Below are 17,505 nucleotides of genomic sequence, written 5' to 3' on the forward strand. Positions count from 1 at the left end.
GATTATTTTTAATCTGTATTCCTACTCGAAATCAAAGTAACGATTATTATGAATTACGATACATATGTTATATCTACAATAATCGAAGTAAATACGTAAATATTAGAGATGGTTTAATTAAAGTCAAAATCTGAAGATGTAAATTAATGTATAAAGTTATTCCATTATGAATAACGATTATTTCTTGTTATATGCCTTAAACAACGATAGAAAAAGTTATTTAAATTAAACATTTCTGTTCTTTAAGAAAATGAAGAAAATTTATATGCCATTTTATAGAATATAGGAGGAAACTCTTCCCTTGTTTCTTAACAGAAGAGAAGTGTTGATAATAGCGAAATTTTATCACGGTTCGTAATATTTTTCTCGAGAAAATCATACATCGATGCAAGAATTATTTAAAATTGCACACTAAAATTTAGTATACAATTAGTATACAAAATTTCAATGTATCATACATTATTTACACATTTCACAAATTAATTCGTATTCATTATTCGTATATTTATTCGGATGTTTACTTCAATTATTCAGATGTAAATAAACGACACGTCTCCAGATAATCATGATTAAAATGAAATTTAGGGACACGTAACAACTATGTACAATTTTCGAATTGAAGAAGAAACAATTCGTATGTGCAAACAAGAGACAGATTAATGAGGATGAATGGTTGGTCGCAAAGTTGATTTGTGTGGAAAGCATCCATCTTGTTAAATGCATAATTACCTGCTACCAAAACAGAAAGAAAGTGTCGTTCATAGTTTTAGCAGTCCTCTTATCTTCAACAACTGTAATTACAACGTCTCGAGTAAAACCGTCGTTTAAAATGAAAGCTCCGCAGATGTAGTAATCTAGCGTTTGTTGTATCAGTAATTTTCCATAGGATTTTTTTCACACACGCATCAGGTAGCACCTAAACAAAAAGGATACAGAGACAGTAAAAATATAGGTGCATATAATTAACATCTTAGCGGCTGTTGTAAAAATAACTACGGAATATTGATGGAGTATGCAATGTACCATCGCTCTGACCTACTATACGTGCAATGCTTTATGCTTTCAAAGTTGATAAACTCGATAAAAATTTTTATATATTGTTCAAAAATTTGCAATGAATTATTTAACTTGACACAACGATAGAAGGTTGTGATATCTTGTAACGTATTTTAAATAGTTTATATAATATTCACTGAAAACTAGATTCAATTGTAAGCTTCGTAATTTGAACTAAACGAAAATTTGATCGCTTATCTACATTTTTGCTTCACTTCTACTGAAGTTTCCTTGGTTCGTGAATACTTCTTCACTTGAAATTATTCGATATTCTTGAGAATATTAAAAATATGAAAAATACAGTTTTCAAATTAATTTTTTAGGTCACTTAGATTTTCCAGCATTTGATGTTATTTTGGAGAACAATTTCTTCAATATTCAGTATTCTCAAGAAAAAAATTGTACACTCCAGTATAATTAAAGTAAAATATGAAGAATATAATTTTCAAATTAATTATTTAAATTTCCCAGCATTTCGCGTAATATTCTCAAGAAAATTGAATACCGAAGAAACTGTTCCCCAAAGTAACGCGAAACGCTGAAAACTCTAAATGACCCAAATAATTAATTTGAAAAGTATATTTCTGATATTTTTCATATTTCACTTTAATTATAAGTGAGAGTACTATTTTTTTAAGCAGACATAGACAGACACAGTGTATCATTAATACAAGAAAAATAATTCCGAATAATCACCGTATGCAAATATCGTACTAAAAATAAAAACTAGTTCGTATTTTGTTCCAGGTATTATATCCAGCGGCACATCAAGGAAATACTTCACGACTTCACAAGAGAATTATTAATGCATCGCTGACGGCTGAAGTAGTAAAAAATTGCGGCTAGTTGTTTATAAAAGTACTTAATGTCATGACTAATTCTAATGTGCGATATTAACGGGTACACATTACAAATTTTCACTAAACACCACCTATACCAGTATTTAATCGTAATATCGAGTAAGGTTGACCTCAAAGCCAGTGAACGTTGTCGTTACAAACGAGAAACGACAATGTACAAAAATTTCAGCAACACTTGAAAAGTGTACAAATTAATCATCGACGCCTGCTTATTCGCATGTATCGCCCGAACGAAGAAGGGGAAAAAATTTCATTGGAAAATCGATGGACCACTGATTTTTACAACTACCATATTTCTACGAGATTTACACGCAACGAAATATCAACTCGCAACAGAGCTGTGAATATAGTTTTTCTTCGATAACTTTTCTATCAAATCTTCACCACGTGGACCAACGTGTAGGCTTAGTATTTCACGCTTCAAGCACTGTGCGTCAACGTTGAGAAATAAATCGTGCAAAACTGTACGTTTGTATTTAGACACGAATCGGCTGAAATTATCGCGAAGAAGTGATAAATGTTTCTGCTTGAAGCGTTGAACGTATGAGAGAACTGCAGATCGTGCGAGAAATCTCTCGATCTTCGTCGATACACGACGTATCGGAAAGAAAGGGGGAAGAAGAAGAAGAAGAGAGGAAAAAGGGAAAACACGCAGGTTTCTCTAAAGCATGAACGTTGAAGAATATAATTCGCATCGAGTCACAGGGAATAGGGAGTCAAGGAAGCGTATATATTCCGCTCGAAGCTGCACGCAGTGCGAGCTTACCGGATAGAAGGGCAGGCAGAGAGAAAAAAGTAAAATGCCAGGGGGAACTTCGACGCGAGAAAGCAGCGAGGCGATCCGGATGGAGCCTTTAGGTAGAACCTCGAGTTCGCGGAGTCCCGGACAAAACGGAACCGCCAACACCACCACCGAGGTGCCAATAAATTCAGGTGAGTAAAAATTCACTCGCATCACGAAAGCATGTTAACTACTCTCCTCGACGAGTCAACATACTCGTCTCCGTGCTGTCGTGTAGTCAGCGAAATTTCAATTTCTTTAATGTCGCGAAGGATAAATATTTTCAACAGAGGCTCCAAAATTTAAGTTCAATTATTTAATAAGTTTATCTTGGGAAAAGGATTTAACACAATGTTTTAAATATTGTTTAACAATGGATCGATAATGGATATTATTTATAAAAATTATTTCTCATCATGAATTCTGTGTAATAATTTTGAAAATATTTATTGTATATTTTCACGTATACGATTTTTATTTTGTAATAATACATTTTTACTTAGAATTATTTACATAAAAATTTAACAGAAACTTCTCCTATTGTTTCTATTCATTATAATCTATTGTAAGTCGAATTGTTAAACTGCTACAAAAGGAGTAAAATATATAGGAAAGACGTAAAGAGGAATGTATGAAATTACTTATGGTTTCATGCACCGCACGTGAATTTTCGTGTAACTTGTAAGAAAAAATTTATTTTCAAGTTATGGTGTCCATAAGAAAGTGATTGGTATTAGAATAATTTATATCGGATGCTGGATAACTTTCTAAGGCGGAAATAACTATGTTAAAATAAAACAGGTCACAAGTTCAAAAGTTCAGACATCTATAAATTGCTCTGCTTCTATCTTCTGTCTACCAGAATAGTGAAAGTAAAAATACTTTCATGGTTACACTAGTGGATTAAAAACAATTACTTTCAGTGTAAGATTCTGTCATTTATGAGCTGGAAGTCGTTATTATGGAATACAAGCAAATTATTACTCGTTAATTTTATGTACCAATCTAAACATTTATTTTCAGTCAAATTATTATTATTATTATTCTCTTCTATTCGTTTATTTTCTTCCATATTTTTATTAGTTTGCTTCATACAGCATTTCTTCATGCATAATAATAATTCTCAAATGAATTTCGAAAAGATAATTATCTGTAAAACATGTTTTAGTAGTTACTGCATTTCTGCAGACAATATTCTCTGATTAAATAGAACACGAATAGTCCGAAAGATTAGAATACTTTTCATGAAAATATATTTTACGGTAAATATTGTTCACGTGTTCCTTTTTAAACAGATTTCATCAAAAATCTGTTACTTTGATCAAACTGACGAAGGAAAACTTTCTTATTCCTTAAAAGTTAAGTACTGACATTCTCAAATTGTCGAAATATCTTCAATTACAATTTACAATTTAATTTCAAGTTATTATTCTTTAAATCGGAGCTTTATGCAGCAGAAATCCCACGTCGATAAAATACATTATCAATCCGATCCTTTCTTTGTAAAAGTATTTCTTGATAATTGCATTAATCCTTAAATGTGCTTACTAGAGAGATTCTGATTCTGTAATTGTGTAATGCTGAAATTCTATTTTCTCTAATTGTTTTAATCCATAAAGAAACTGATCTCTGTCAAATTTAAATTTCTTCAAACAATGCATAAACGTGCATTAATTAATAAACGTTTAAATATGAAACTAAACGTGTTCGACTTTGTTTTTTTAACGAAAACAAAGACACTTTGAATATTTTCATTCTAACAATTTATTGAATTAGTTTTTCATTAAAATTTTCTATATCAAACTATTATAAGTAGATAAAAAGTCATGGATGCTGTTACAATTAATGTGTAGGCACATATGTACACGTAACTCACAATACTTGTAACAGCTATTAGTCTGAAATTTTATCTGTATCCCAATTCCTTCTTACCTTGAACATATGTTGTCCTAGCACGTAAAATGTATATATCATTCATACGTGTGTACATACATATGTATATCGTTTTATGAACTCTGAAATATTTATCGTTTTCAGAGTAAGAGCACGTATACACTAGCAGCCAAAAGTTTCGAATCACCCACCTATTTACATCAATATTGAATCTATCGCTAACTCTTTATAGATTTAAAACTGATGTTGTGGAGATCTACTTCTTCTTGGAAATTTACTTCATTTCAATGATTAAAAAATTCTTTAAAATTGCTAACTATTTTCTGCAAATTTTTTGTGGAACTTGCAATACACAGTGATCCCAAAACTTTTGGCTAACAGTGAATATTTGTTATACGTATTTAACACGATAGTGAAGCATTCGAATAAAAATTTATTCGTATTCAAAAGCAAACGTAGGCTTATAATCCTAATTGTTTAAAACTATTTTAATAAGTTATTTCGAAAATATTTTTATATCTTTGACAATTCAGAAAGAACTGAAAATTTTTAAGTTGACCAGAATTCGATTATAACTAATCTAAAGATAAAATTTAGTTCAATCAATTTATTTCAATTTTTCGTAGTAGATTATTTTGCTGATTTCGTATTTTTTCTTGGTACTGTTGGCTTTCATTGCTCCAAATGAAAAAGCGTGATAAACTAAAATTTGGTAGTAATTCGATTACGTAGAATGTTACTAGTAGATATTGACTTAGAAATAAGTTGAAAGGTAACTTTATTATAATTGTAATATTGCAATTGGGTTAATGCAAACGTAATACACAATACACAAATATGAACTTAAACAGATCGATGGTAGTGACTCTTTACCATGTGTATATAGCGCGTACTATGATAATGTGTTTTATAGCGTTACTTACGTTATTATCTTAGTTGTATGCAGAGTAATTGCAATGCTAAACGGCGTTCACGTAATGTTGCAGTTGACAATTAACCGAAACATTAACTGGTTTCGTAATCAATAACAGTCAACTAATAACTTACTAATTTTCTATTTCGAAAATTTATAGCTATATCTGTAGGAATGCTTAGTTAAAGCGAATTCACTAATGAAGTTGAAAATAGCCAACTTGATAATAGTATTAGCCAACTACGACTAGAATACAATTCATTTGATTACTATGAGCTTACATGACAGAAAGGAAATCGATATGATACCATTACAATGAGCATCAATTTAAAATTCGTACTTATGTCATCTATAGGTTTTCATATGGAAATATCTAACGTGGAAGTATGGAAATAAGACACGTTAAATAGTATAACAAGATATAAGAATATTCGAGAATTTATGAAAAATTGTTTAAAAAAAATTTTTGATACCATTTATAAACAAAGTATGGATACCAGGAAATTATTCAAAGAAGAATAGAAACGAAACCAAAACGCGAAAATTTTTTTTATAGTTTCTAGAAGTCTTCTTAATATTTCGACTAATTTTTGCGGAATTTACAAAAAAATTGTTGATTTCTGAATTTCTTTATTAAAATTGAAGGATCGCAAAAGATCAATTGCACTTTTGAAATATACACAGATTTCACAGCATTTAGATTGTATTCAATTAAATCGTAAATGGTAATGATATACACAGACAAATAATAACGTAACAATTAAAATTCGAGTGCCACCATTGAACATAGAATTCAAATGATAAAAACACCACTATTCATTTTACTATTACTTCGATTTTTTATCGTATACAAAAGAAAAATTGTTTCCTAGCATTATGTATACATCATCCTACAACCTCTACCAAACATTGATCGTCAACGATAAAAGCTGTCAAACTTTAAAAAAAATTTCTATCACAAAGCCATAAAGCATAGAGATACTTTTATCACTGTTATCAATACCATGTCCCTACGTCCATATGTCGTGCAAGAAAATTGTATTTCAACAGAGAGTCACGTTATTTGGATCACGATACTGTTAGAATATCCTACTCGCACAATACATTTTATTAGAGCATTAACAGGTACGAATGGTACGAATATTGAAATGAAGCCAGGTGAAAAACATAGTAGAGAATCTTCTTACCAACCCAAGCGTAGAAACGAAACTGCAAGTAGAGTAGAAATCACTGTAAGGGGTAGGTCACGGATGGCGCCACAGTAAAGGCAACCACCCCCGCTGCAAAGCTAGGCGAAGCGAGGTGCGGCGTGGCGAAGGCTGCAAATCCACCCCCGTAAAGCGGTCCGCCAGCCAAGGGGTTTGGAAAGTCGCCATTTCTGCCTAACTCCGCAGTCTCTGTATCCACGTTTTAATGCCAATGAAATGTCAAGGCACGTCGCGCGTTATAGACTCGTCGACGTTGTCGAGCTACTTGGTGACTCCGTAAGCTCGTGCATCGTCACGTTGTCGCGGGTCCTCGGGACCTCGTTGGTCGCGCTCGTACTCGGGCTACTCCTGCTTGTGCTCGTGCCCGTGTTCGCGCTCGTGCTCACACCTGTGTTCGTGATCTTACCCGTGTCCGTGCCTGTACCAGTGCCCGTGCCCGTGCCTGTGCCCGTGCTCGTCCTCGTGCTCGGTGTTTCAGGAACCGCGGCTTCTCGTGCTCAAGTAAGTACGCTCCTGCCGATTGAGCTCTGAACTACATAGAAAATACGGAACGAGGACAAGGAAAGGAGGTTGAGCCTAAAGTAAAACGCGAGTCAGCGTAGATAAATCTGACCAGTCTTCCTCGGTGATTCCTTGACCTTGGCACTCGCTCAGACCAGAGATAGTCTGTCAACGAAAACAACTGGGAACGAAAAAAAAAAAAAAACAAAAAAACACACGAAAAAAAAAAAGAAACGAAACAGGAAACCACGAGTACGATAGCTTAAATTCTGGCTGAACAGAGAGAGCCCTTGATCAAAATCTTATATGCTACGAACGACGGTCAGGTAAAAGAAATCGTTCGTCGGAGACCGCCGCCGAATCGGTTCACGATGAGCGAGCAAGATGTGGATGACGTTGCCTTTCTGACAGGTGAGACATCTCCGAGAAGCTGGATAATTTTTTGGAATAGCCCCGGATATATCGGGTCCATTTCACTTTCATCCCTTATAATCACACGTACTGGCGCCTTTTTTCACACCTTTGATTTTCGTCCTTTTCCCGATTTTTCGCTATCTCCACGTTCTCCTCTCCTCCCGCTTCTTTTTCGTCTTTCCCTCACGTTTTTTTCACATTTTTATACAGACGATTTCGCCTTTGAAATCGTTCGAACAGATGGCCCACTTACGACCCTCCGGGCTGTGAATAGACTATACGAGAAGCACGTGCGTGCGATCAATAAGAGAGAAGCTTCAGATCTTCCAAAATGAAGCACGCAACACACCTCTATTCTCGAGTATACCTGTGTCTGACATTATTGCTCATTGATTAACTAGTTCCTTATTAACAACGTGCACGAACGTTTATAGTGCGCGTAAACATATCATCCGTCCTAGCATTGTTGTTACTCCGTTAACGATACAATATGTTGCAACCATTACGAACGATATTGTCGTTGTTGTTTCACGAAATGTAAATGGATCGTCGCGGTAAAATTATCTCACGTACATCTTCCAAATGATCTCTATGCTTTTTGTGTTGTAGTTAAGTAAGTGTGACGTATACATCTGTTGAAGCTAAACATATGTTTCGCGATACCCTTTTATTGATATCGTTTTCAACGTGTCGATTTCGACGTATGTAATTGCAATTAGTACAGTGTCACAAAGTTGCCTTTCAAATGATAAAAATGTACACAACCACATGTGTTTTGAAGTAACTGCATTAACGTCAGTGTGGATTGTCGCTCAGTAGTGAAAAATCTAGGTCAAGTGTGTAGCCATGGACACGAAACTTGTTCCTCATATTGCTGGATATGTATTATGTAGACAATAAAGCGTTCTTACATTGAAACTTTGTCATTGTCACATATTCGATCTGTTCCATCAATTTTACATAATATACTTACAATCTGATCGTTCTACATTTTCCTTCAGTTTTTGGACACGGTATTATCAAAGAGAAATCTCTCATACCAGTACATATTTTACGCTATAGTACACATGTACGTGCAAGCTTCGGTATTCTTCAGAAAATCCTTTGTTCCAGGAGACAGCAATACAGGATTGCACAAACGTAGTATTTATGAGCACAATGGAATTGTGTGTTCTCAAAAAAGGGCTCTCTGCATAGCTACCGTCGTTTTAGCGATCCTTTTCGTCATATCACTCATCATTGCCTTCGCGGGACCACAGAATGGTAATATCACAATTCCGTTAATACAAATAATATTAATATTCTCTATATCTCATTTCTCTCTTACTCTACCCTAATTATTACTTTCTCTGTTTTCTTTTCTGCTTTTTTTTTTTTTTGTTCTGAATAGACTGCCCTTGTGCTGGAGAAAAACCAGCCAACCTGGAAATTGAGGACGCTGAGAAAAGCAGTGAGCCTCTTGCAACTAATGGAGAGGTATGGTTACTTATGTTTACTTTACTGACTATACCATCGTAATGTTGAAGTGGAACAAAACGTGCTTGTGACATATATTCTAGGCATAGTACACACGTAACTGAAAGCATGTGCTCTCGTAAAAAATTTTAATACAGACCAGCTATAATTGAAACATCGTAACTCATACAAATGATCGAACGTTTCTTGGATATAAAATCTTTTTTACCAAGAGACGAAGTAGAAAAATAGTATAAACGTTACATAGAATTACAATGTATCATTGTACGAGTCTGCACGATACGGAGTATTTAAATGATATATTCGATTTATTAAAAAAGAAAGTAACATATGTTGTAATTTGATAAAATATTAGAGTTTACGAATTAATGTTAACATTTCGTGTATCCTGCTTTCGTTCTAATTACCGCTTTAACTCGTTTTGGTATACCATTTACAAGATTTCTGCGTTGTTCCCCTTTAATATTTTCCCACGCGCTCTTTACCTCTATCCATAGTCATTGAGTACTTCCCGAACCATGCTCAAAGTCGGCAATCGTTATTTAAAGTAAACTCCGTAGATGTTCTATTAGGTTTAAATTGAGAGATTGCGAAGGCTAATCGAGGACTTTCAAATTCCTGATTTATTTGCTATTTCTTAGATTGCGTTTAAGATTATGGTGATGTTGAAAAGTATCTTCCGACACAGTTTTCTTAAACTATGACTACTTTTTTTATAAAATGATTGCATAAAATTTTACAGTCATGCTTCTTTCAATTTTTTGTGTAAACTCAACCCTAAATCATAATGTATAATGAATATTACTTGCAACAGTTCATCAGAAATTCTTCTGACTCGAAATAATTAATTTTCACTTCACCAGATCAATGTAATACGATCAAGTTTTGGGAAATTTTTTAATTTTTTTAATAAATCATGACCAAATATTATTTTTATACGTTCACGTACTGGTATTTAATATTTCGGGCGTCGCGCTGTTTCTGCATCAATATTAGTATTACAATGCATATGTAAATCATGCTTCATTTGTACGGCATTGTTAACACTACCGTTACGTATTGATTATTAGCTGTTTTATAGTACAGAACAATTTTTATTTCAGTGTTGTTTTATTTTTCTCAAAAAAAAAAAAAATGTATTAAATAAAAATGAAATATATGAAACGTTTGATCAAATGTGAATGAGTCTCGTAATTAGATAACGATGGGATAAGATAATATTAAATCTTTTCTCGATATTTAAAATTTTAAAACAATGGCTAAATAGGGCTTGACATTCCCTTAATATATCTCTAAATAACTATGTATACTTTACCAGTTTTTAATATATAAAGTAAGTAATACATAAATTGCAAGATATAGAAATGAAAATTTGATAGATATGTTATGTATGAATGTACATATGTATATTGTACTTCAATGCTTGAGCTTGCAAGCCTTCGTCTAAAGTTAAACATGGGTACAAAACGTCTTGGCGGGAAATCAATTGAAAGGTATCATTACAATCTATAGTACAAACTTAGACATTGATATTTTATTATTAGCTACATAGAAAGTCAGTTTTCCGACATTGAATATATAAAACGTACACTTCTATAGTGTTCTGCTGAATTCACAATACAAAAGTGAGCTAATACAATTGAATTATTATAGGTGTTTCCTTGGAACAACGTGAGACTACCTACCTTTGTGCATCCTACTAGATACAATATTACCATCCATCCAAATCTTACCACCTTAGAAGTAAAAGGTAAATAACACAAAATTGTTACTAGTTTATTGCTTAGAACAGTAATTATTCAATTTTAGCCTGAACAAAATTTACCGAATTCATTCATTTTTTTTATGTTACCATTTATACGTATACGTATAAAAGATACGATAAAATTTTTAGGATGTAAGTCATATGTTACCCTTCAAATTGAGAAAAAAAAAGAAATTAATTTAGATTGAATTTTTTAAAAAATATTGAGAGACTCAAAATAGCGAAAAAATTAAATAATTCCTAATTTTCATTTCTAGGACAGGTCACAATCGAATTTTATGTCGATAAAGAAACCAATTATATCGTCTTCCATAGTAAAAATTTGACAATAAATGAAAAAGTGAGTACAGTTTAATATGGCACAGGTTTTATCAAATTGTAATTTTTCAAATATCAATTTTCAGATGGTTCAAGACCGTAAAGGCCACAGGTTAAAAATCGCAAAATTATTAGAATATCCGAAACACCAACAGTTATATCTAGAATTGGAAGAGAGTAAATTTCGAAAGAGAGGAAATTATACGGTGCATCTGAGATTCATTTCAAAACTAACGAATGAACTCGAAGGATTTTATCTTAGCAGCTATGTTACCCCAGAAGGAGAAAAGAGGTCACTCTGAAACTGTAATAATTTTCTGTTTGGAAAATTGCTCAAGGCGCATCTTCATATGGAATAAGATCATGACTGAATTTTTTCTTTACTTTAGGTACCTGGCCACGACTCATTTTGAACCAACTTATGCACGTTCTGCATTTCCATGCTTTGACGAGCCGCAGTTCAAAGCTAAATTTAAAGTGTCAATATTCAGAGATAGATTTCACATCGCATTATGTAATATGCCGGTGATGAGCAGCGAAGATACGGGATTTTATATGGGCACAGGACTTGTAAGTACCAAACAATTTTCAATTCAATATCGACAATAAATATCAGCTTTATCTATTATTTAGCTGAATTTTCTTCTATTTAACAAAAATTCCTACATTATTTAACAAATATTCCTATTTTTATTTCAGTATTTTTATTTATTTTATTTTAATATTTTTTCTTTAGTATTCCTATAGTATTTCCTATTTTCTATAAAACAAATACTCTTACAGTATTTAACTGTGTATACGATATAATTTAAATCAAAGCGTTAAATTGCCTTAATTATTTTCACACACGATTAACTACATCGATTGTATAAACTTTTTAGCTTCGAGACGACTTCCAAGAATCAGTAGAAATGTCGACGTATTTGGTGGCATTCGTAGTGTGCGATTTTAAACGAGTTTCCGAACCAACTAAGAGAAACATTTCTGTGAGTGTTTACGCGGCAGAAGCAATGCTGCCACAAGCAAAATACGCTGTAATTACTGCTGCTCGTACAATGGATTACTTCGAATCTTTTTTTGGCGTGCAGTATCCTTTGCCCAAACAAGGTAGGTAAGAAAATCCAGATACACGTGTATAAATTTGACAAATTCTTCTCTTCAATAACACTATGTATTTCACAGTGACGCATAATTCGCAGCGCGAAGAGTTACTTTATAATACGCATCTGTATCAAAAAAAAAAATTTCATTTTTCTAATTTCATCGATTTTTCCCAGATTTAATAGCTATTCCTGATTTTGCCGCTGGAGCAATGGAAAATTGGGGCCTAATCACATACCGAGAAACATCCATACTTTACGATCCGCAAGAGACATCGACCAATGCTCACGAATGGGTAGCTGTAATTGTAGCACACGAACTGGCTCATCAATGGTTCGGCAATCTTGTTACTATGAAATGGTGGAACGACTTATGGCTGAACGAAGGAGCGGCCAGTTTCTTCGAGTACAAAGGAGTGAATCACATCTCGCCTGAGTGGAGTATGATGGATCAGTTTATTTTAGCCAAAACCCAACCGGCCCTCGATCTCGACGCCTTAGCCAGCAGTCATCCTATAAGCGTGCCAGTAAAAGATCCAAATGAGATAGAAGCTATATTCGATGATATCAGTTACAGTAAGGGCGCTTCCATTCTCAACATGCTTGAAGGCTTTTTGTGTGAGGATGTTCTTAAAAATGGATTGAACGATTATCTGAAATCGCACGCGTATGGAAATGCAGACACGAACGATCTTTGGGCGGTCTTTACGAAACATGCAAATAACACCTTTGATGTGAAAGTAGGTATAAATTAGACGAATATACTTTACGATCTTTTAATTAACGCAAGAAGAAGGGTGAAAAGAATTTGACAATACCGACGATAAAAGTAGATGTGTGAATGGTGGTCAAGTGCATTTACTAACTTTGTGAACGCAATAAAAATAATGCGAAACGAGGAAAAGTTGGTGTCATGTACATCGACGAAGAAAATGTGAAAAATCTGTGTATAAACTAAACACTCTGAAACACTTTTTTTTTTTAAAGAGACGAAACATATCTGTACACGCTGAAAGTTTCTTGATAAAATGTTGTACAATTATCGATATAAATTAGATCCTCGTAATTTTACTACTGTTTCACAGATAACGCAGTTTAAATGGTACAAAAAAGGGTAATTTGCATATTTCGCAGATTTAAAAAATTAATAATCTATCAGGACTGCTACCAAATAGTAGAAAGATTTCAAAACCTATTTATCTCCTTGCAACACAAACTTACAATGTACATTTAAAAATGAGAAAATTACATTGAATATTTGTTATATACACAACTCGAAAAACATTTCGATATCAATTTTATAGAATATTTGTCAAAAATATATAACAATTTTAACAATTCCTAACTTTCTTCAAATACCACGAATAAAATGACAATTAATCATTTTTCTCATATTGGTTCTATCTATTTTGTCTAAAATTTTATTCGAAATCTTCAAATGAAAATTTATTCACATGCTTTATTTTATTGCAATCTAATACTGTTTTTTTTTTCTTCTAACGAAATCTTATTTGTTGTTCGTAGCTCTTAATATTTAAATGAGATTAAACGTGTTGACAGGCTATTATGGATACGTGGACCCAACAAATGGGTTTTCCTCTGATTACAATTACACGCGATGGAAATACAATTACAGCGGTCCAGACGAGATTTCTAATTTCACCAAAAGAAAATGGTACAGAATTAGTACAGTCAAAGTCGCCCTTTAACTACAAGTGGTATGTCCCGTTGAGCTACTACACAGACAAAGAACCGCGCAAGCTTCACAACGTGTGGATGAATTTAACCGATGGTAACATATAGGACAATTATAACGAACATTTTTTGTATAGATTTATTTATCAGTATTAAAAGAATAACTGTTAGATAAACCATCGTTATTAGCAAATAACTTCATTCGTTTTGTTAATTCTATTTCTTAGACATTAATGAATGCAACTTCCAAGGCACGTGAGATTATAGATCTTTAAATAAACCTAAAAAGCATTTAATTTAAATATTTAATCAAATTCAAGTTGATAGGCAGAGAATATACGACAGTTTGCCAAACGAATGAATTTCTTGTCTAATAATGTTTATATTCTATTTATCCCTTGTTTAAAGTATCTATTGTATGTTTTCAGTAACGTTTGAGATATCCAGCGACGTGGAATACATAAAATGTAACGTGAATCAAAGTGGATTTTATCGCGTAACTTATCCGGAAGAAATGTGGTCTTCGATCATTGCTACCTTATTAAGCGATCACACCAAGTTCAGTCCAGCTGATCGTGCTAATCTTATCGACGATGCGTTCACGCTTTGCGAAGCGGGAGAATTAAATGCTACCATACCTCTCGAGCTATCTCTTTATCTTCTAAATGAAAGAGATTATGTACCATGGGCTACAGCGCTTGGATATTTACACTCGTGGAAAGGAAGGCTGAGCGAAAGTCCTGGATACAAAAGATACATAACATTTTTGAAACGACTGCTAACTCCAGTTACGAAATATGTCGGTTGGGCGGATGAAGGATCTCATTTAAAGAAGTACGAATGATAAGTAAAAATACTGCTGAAAAGTTGAAAAGATGTCCAGCGGGGCAGCAAAAGGGATACTTTGTCTTCATATCGAACTTATAGGAGCAAAACCGAGGAAAAATATAAAAGCCATGATGGTTTTTCTTGCCAGCCGAAAGTCGCGGCTTCTCGAGTCCTGTTGGATCCCTTATTATTATTTCGGCTCCCATAGGTAGTGTCAAAAGTGGGATGGAGGTATCTATGATCACACGGGCAGTGATGATGACAAAGTTGAAAGTTGAAAATTGAAGGTTGTGCGCTTGGGACATTCGAGGGCTAATGTCAGCGCAGGATGGCCAAGTGTAGGATCATTGGGGCCTTCATACCCATCAAAAAGAGCAAAAAAACGCGCCTTAACTATGAGCATAGAGTCCCAAAGTTCGATTGCAGCTTGGTCCCTAAAATTTTTCCTCGGCTCCTACACTATGTGATCCGATTCGTCGATTTTATTGCGCTGGCCAATAATGACAATACGTGTGCTCTATTTCTAAGCTTACGTTAGAGAAGATGGGCCTATCAAGCCCCTATAGCTTCCTCTGGACATCTTTCCAGCTCTGCACAATCCTATAATACTATTCTTTTCGTTATTGGTTTATTTATTTTTCCGAAATAGTAAATTCTTGTGTTTAACATGTATGAATGTATTGTAGGAATTCGTTGTATTTCTGTTTCACAGATTATTACGGATTGCCGTACTTCAATCAGCTGTTTCTGTAAAATTGGACGATGTTGTAAAACCAGCGAAAACTCTTTTCGAAGATTGGATGTTAAGAAACAAACGAATCGCTCCAAATATACGAGATGTTGTATATGTTGCAGGTAATACTATTTTCTTTACCACAATGAACTAAATTACACTTCGTCTTAATACATTTCATTTTGTATTTATACGTAGGAATCAAATTTGGCGGTGAAAAGGAATGGAATCATTGTTGGGAAAATTATCAAAAAACTCAGGTACCCAGTGAAAAGACAATAATGTTACAAGCGCTGGGAGCGACGACAGATTCATGGTTGCTACAACGTTACCTTTTACGATCGTTGGATCGAGACACGGTGAGATCACAGGACGTTGAAACTGTTATAGCTTCAGTCGCTACCAATTCCGAGGGTCAATTCTTCGCATGGCGTCATCTTAAAGCATATTGGCCTCAAATATACGCTTTATTCGGAAATGGATCGCTCTCAATGGGTGGACTTATATCTGTCGTAGTTTCTGACTTTTTCACGGAATATGATTATCACGAGGTAAGATGAAAATGAAATATCACGTAATTTTTTGTCATATTAAACAAATCTTCCTAATAGAACCTATTTAATTAGTGAAATTTTAAATATTATTTAATCCAATACCAGATGATAAATCGACTTTGATGCAATATTAAAAATTGTTCGTACTTTTAGTAATTTACTGACGCAATTTAACGTGCATACTTTTAATTTTACGGGCATAATTGAAAAAAGTAAACAATATTTCGTGCGTTCTTTCATATCGTACATGTTACATGAAAACACCAAAAAAATTAATATTTAATTAATACCGTTTATCTATACGAAACGATAAAAGATATTTTTATCATTCTGCCTTAGATTTCGGAATTCTTTAAAAACGTGGACGTTGGAAGCGGTCAGCGAGCATTAGAACAAAGCCTAGAAACAATCAAGTTCAATATACACTGGATAAAAGAGAATGCAGAGATTGTTGATCGATGGCTTATAAATTATTTGGACATTAACAGAAGTTAACCCCTTGTTTATCATGAATGGGACAAGAATGGCGTGAAATTACCATCTAGTCATTCAGTGACAATATTACTTTCTTTTTGTGGTATTCGCCTACACACGAAACTTTCATGGTGATGTCACCTGTGGAAGGGATAAGGTCTTTGTTACTATTAAACGAGGTAACTGAATCATTTATTTACCACTTAGCCATAAATTCGCAGATCAAAAACAACCCCCCCCCCCCAATTTCCGTCGTACACGTCCAAAGATTGTTTCCACAGGTTAGAATATTTGACGATCCTTCGATGAACGAAGGATTGCTCCTCGATCCTTTGGCAAACAGACAGAAAGCAAAAAAAAGAAAACGAAAAAACAAAAATATTACCGAATTCAAACGAAAGCTCATACTATCAAATTTATCCGTCATGCTATCAAAAAAAAAAAAAAATCTTTTGACGAATCGAAACAGAGCCGAATTGTTTGTATGTAACACATTATACACCAATTTATACGCACTTTCGAAAGTATTTATTTACTATACACGCTGTGTGTGCAGATTGAATTTACTATGTATAAAGAAAGAAATTATAATGAAAGAAGAGACAATGTTGTTTCTAGGGTAGTCGTTAACCCGACATATTCTGAACGAAAGAAAAAAGAAAAAAAAACAACAAAGGGCTAACGACGTACACCTATTAACGTTAATACTTTAGTCTCCCAAAATATAATATACTTTATTACAAGGAGTGACAGTAGTCACCTCCACGTGATACCCAAAGCCCCATTCCTGATCCATCCAGTGTAGCAATTCAACACAGCGAAATGAGCTTGCTGAAAATCCGACGAAAAATGCTACTTACACATTTCACAATTCAGCCGTATGCTGTGTAAGAGGAGTAGCCATAACGTGGTTTTACAGTATAGTTAGACATCTAA

The 17,505-nt window shown here is 33.8% G+C and overlaps 1 protein-coding gene and 1 long non-coding RNA gene across 3 annotated transcripts in view; both read left to right on the forward strand.

The window, feature by feature from the left end:
• LOC108574424 overlaps window positions 1-2,246 on the forward strand; it is a 4,602-nt gene extending 2,356 nt beyond the window's left edge. Inside the window, exon 3 of the long non-coding RNA XR_001891417.1 lies at window positions 1,804-2,246. This is a non-coding gene — a long non-coding RNA (uncharacterized LOC108574424). The remainder of the gene's footprint in view (window positions 1-1,803) is intronic.
• Window positions 2,247-2,328: 82 nt separating this feature from the next.
• LOC108574417 (endoplasmic reticulum aminopeptidase 1-like) lies at window positions 2,329-16,807 on the forward strand. Of its 2 annotated transcripts, none has more exons than XM_017937001.1 (14): window positions 2,329-2,849; window positions 8,740-8,889; window positions 9,017-9,102; window positions 10,756-10,852; window positions 11,125-11,207; window positions 11,272-11,477; window positions 11,575-11,755; window positions 12,067-12,292; window positions 12,463-13,025; window positions 13,846-14,077; window positions 14,409-14,814; window positions 15,521-15,663; window positions 15,740-16,092; window positions 16,435-16,807. In XM_017937001.1, exons 1-14 carry the CDS (start codon window positions 2,717-2,719, stop codon window positions 16,588-16,590), a joined length of 3,015 nt encoding a protein of 1,004 aa, XP_017792490.1. In that variant the 5' UTR covers window positions 2,329-2,716; the 3' UTR covers window positions 16,591-16,807. The 2 variants fall into 2 exon arrangements, with proteins under 2 accessions (XP_017792490.1, XP_017792491.1); XM_017937002.1 differs by having other exon boundaries at window positions 8,743-8,889.
• Window positions 16,808-17,505: the final 698 nt, after the last annotated feature.

Source organism: Habropoda laboriosa, unplaced genomic scaffold (assembly GCF_001263275.1).
Source record: "Habropoda laboriosa isolate 0110345459 unplaced genomic scaffold, ASM126327v1 scaffold214, whole genome shotgun sequence".
NCBI lineage: Eukaryota > Metazoa > Arthropoda > Insecta > Hymenoptera > Apidae > Habropoda > Habropoda laboriosa.

Excerpts from the sequence above, each read along its gene's own strand:
- LOC108574417 (XM_017937001.1), top strand. The coding sequence starts at position 2,717 with ATGCCAGGGGGAACTTCGACGCGAGAAAGCAGCGAGGCGATCCGGATG. Across the intron at positions 11,478-11,574 it reads ACCCCAGAAGGAGAAAAGAG|GTACCTGGCCACGACTCATT; the intron begins GTCACTCTGAAA and ends TCTTTACTTTAG. Across the intron at positions 15,664-15,739 it reads AGATGTTGTATATGTTGCAG|GAATCAAATTTGGCGGTGAA; the intron begins GTAATACTATTT and ends ATTTATACGTAG.